Consider the following 2,928-nt stretch of genomic DNA (forward strand, 5'->3'; position numbering starts at 1 on the left):
ATTTGTTTAATCAATTTTTAGCAAATCGAAGGTGGTTCGATTCTAATGATCTGGAAGCGAAACCTACTCCTCTTTTGCGGGTACCAATTTTCTAACAGTGCATCAAAGATTCTTTAATTAGACGAGATTTTAAAGAAAAGATCGAAAAGACATGAATAAAGACTTTGAAAATAAGATTGACTGGAATTAAAATGGTTTACATTGAATTTAAACAAAGCTGTAAAATGCCTTCGATTGAATCAGAAGACTTTTGACATAGAAATTAAAGGGTTTCGAAACATAAAACTGAGCAAGTAAAGTAAATGTTGCTTGAAAGATAAATTTGCATGAAAAAATAAAGTTTGCAAAAAGATAAATGAAAAATGAAGACATGTGGAAGAAACCCTACAGAAAATTAACTCGAAGTAGATTTAAAAAATCCCTAGGATGTGAGTATACGTGAATAATTTTTGAAGCAAAGTTCCAACCCCTGTATTTTCGAGCCTTCTCTTATTTATAGCCATTTCTTAACCAATCAATTTGAAGTGTAACTTCAATGTGTGTAAAGAGCATGAATAACTGTTCCCACTCTTTTACTTGATCTTGTAACTGCTGAAAAAACAACCTTCGAATCTCAAGATCTTTGATTCACTTCTTCGAAGAGCTCCTTAACTTGTTAAACTAATCAAACTCTTACTCAATAACCTTAAACACAAGAGCTTCTTCAATATCAACTTCCTTACGAAAACTCACTCACTAATCTTCAAGTAACTTTCTTCTTGGAAATTAATTATTTTTAACCAACAGATACCAAATTTAATATATTATTATTTCAATAGAGCCATATATAAGTTTGTTGATCTTCCTGTACATAATAGAAGTGGTGGTACATCTATCAATATATAAAGTCATAAAAGAAAAAAGGAATTACGTTCGGATAAATATCCTTTATTATAATTTTTCCAAGTTGATAGGATAATAATTCCTTCTTTACTTTATCTCTTTGCATATCTCCGAACTCATGATACACATCACACACCACTCTGACGTTCGAATTTCGATTGGTTAATCAAACAATCTCAAATTTTGTTGTCTGATTTTCTTTGCCTTTCATGCCTGCGTCTCCATGGGACTACTTGCTTAACGCTTTGGTAAATGCTACTCTGCAATTATCAAATCTATCATAATTAGTAACAAACTATACAATAATTAAAATTGTTTGATAAATAGTATGTTATTGATTTTTCAAAGGATTATGTTTATTCCAAATAGATAGTTAATAGTTTCCAAATTTACGCATATAAAATCTCACAGCTTCTCAACTTTATAAGTATCCGCAAAATTAAGAACCACAAAAATCCCCAGAATTGAGTGTTATTCTTTTCAAATTAAATATAATAATCTTGTGGTTAATTTTATCAATGATTAAATGTTCTTGTCAAACACTTCCACTTGTGCATAAATTTCCCCAAAATTTTGAACTAAACAGAAGAAGGGTAAAAAAAATCAGGGTCTGACATTAGTAGAACAAATTAAGATAATAGATTACGCACCTCTGTAAAAATTTTGCATAATCTAATTGTTGTGTATATATTTTCATAATTAATTAGATAATTTTGTGTGAATGTTAATGAATACTAAAACTAAAAATCAGATCATATATAACATAACGAAATGAAAATTTTTCATGTGGTTGGTTGAAAATAATAGTTACCCATAACTGCGATTTTGCCTGAGAGAAGCTCCCCTTTCTCCTAATCCTTGTGATCTTGACCGTACCATTTTCATCTTCAGTCCAACTTGAAAAGTCAAAAGTACCCTCACTCTCCACACCGTTATTCTTGTTATTGCCGCTCCACCTGCTAGACACAAAATTGGCATTCCAACTTTCCTTTTGATTCCTAAACGGCGTCGTAAAAGACGTGGCACGCATAACATAAGGCCCATCCAAGACCGTTGTTGGGGAAGGCATGCTCATGGTCTTGGAAACCTTTGTATTTGTGTTGGTTGTTGACAACCTCGGAGGAAGCTCCAAGGCTCGTGCCACGTCACTACCTTTGTTGTTTGACTCAGATCGTGCGTGGCACGGTCTGGGCTTCCCCGGTGCTTCCTCCCACTGAAACGGAACTGAGACTGGCACCGTCCGTGGCGGCGGCGTCGGAGCATCTGGGGGCATAGTTGTCCGTGAAGTGGCCACAAGGGAGAGCTTGGGTGGTGTGTGTGATCCATGATTGAGTCTTTTGTTTTTGTTATGTGACTCCATGTTTTTGATGAGCTAGTGAAACTGGTTGTGTTGCTTTGTGTTTCTGTGGTATGTGTACTTTTATAGGAAAGGAAATTCTATGCCTGATTTATCCGTCAAATATTGGATTTCATTTTCTGTGAGCAAAAATTTAAGGATAAATACACTTATAGTTATTATTTAATTATTTTTAGTAATACATAATTAATGTATATAAATAACATGGAATATGCATCAAAACTAAATAATTTTGAAATTATTTTAACTCAATAAAAGATGACATACCATAAAATAACTTTTGCGTGTGTTGAGAAGAAATAAAATAAGTATTGACTTGAAATTTTGATCAAAATGACATGTTTTAGCAATATCATGTGTTATATTTGTGTTCATATGTTTTTAAATTTCTTATTTTTAGTATTAAAAACTAATTATAAAAAGATAAAAGGTTATATTAAAAAAGTGATACAATTATCATGTTGTATAATTTTATGGGCAATTTGGGTATTTGAGAGTGAAAGAAATTGGTGAAGAAGATGACGCGTGTGAAGTGGGTTAGGGAGTGGAGGCTCCTGTGGCGCTTCTTATTCACGAGGAAATGCGCGTTTTTCTTTGTTTAACGTCAGTATGGAATGACCGTTATAACCTTCGGTGGTGGGCCCCATTTTGAACATTTCTTCGTTTCTAAATGCGGTGGATAAAGGCAA

The 2,928-nt window shown here is 33.2% G+C and overlaps 1 protein-coding gene across 1 annotated transcript; it reads right to left on the minus strand.

The window, feature by feature from the left end:
• LOC107605225 (uncharacterized protein At4g00950) lies at window positions 465–2,335 on the minus strand. The gene is made up of 2 exons (XM_016307020.2): window positions 1,694–2,335; window positions 465–1,142 (listed from the first exon to the last, which is right to left on the minus strand). Exons 1-2 carry the CDS (start codon window positions 2,240–2,242, stop codon window positions 1,059–1,061), a joined length of 633 nt encoding a protein of 210 aa, XP_016162506.1. The 5' UTR covers window positions 2,243–2,335; the 3' UTR covers window positions 465–1,058.

Source organism: Arachis ipaensis, chromosome B06 (genome assembly GCF_000816755.2).
Source record: "Arachis ipaensis cultivar K30076 chromosome B06, Araip1.1, whole genome shotgun sequence".
In the NCBI taxonomy this organism is placed as follows: Eukaryota; Viridiplantae; Streptophyta; class Magnoliopsida; order Fabales; family Fabaceae; genus Arachis; species Arachis ipaensis.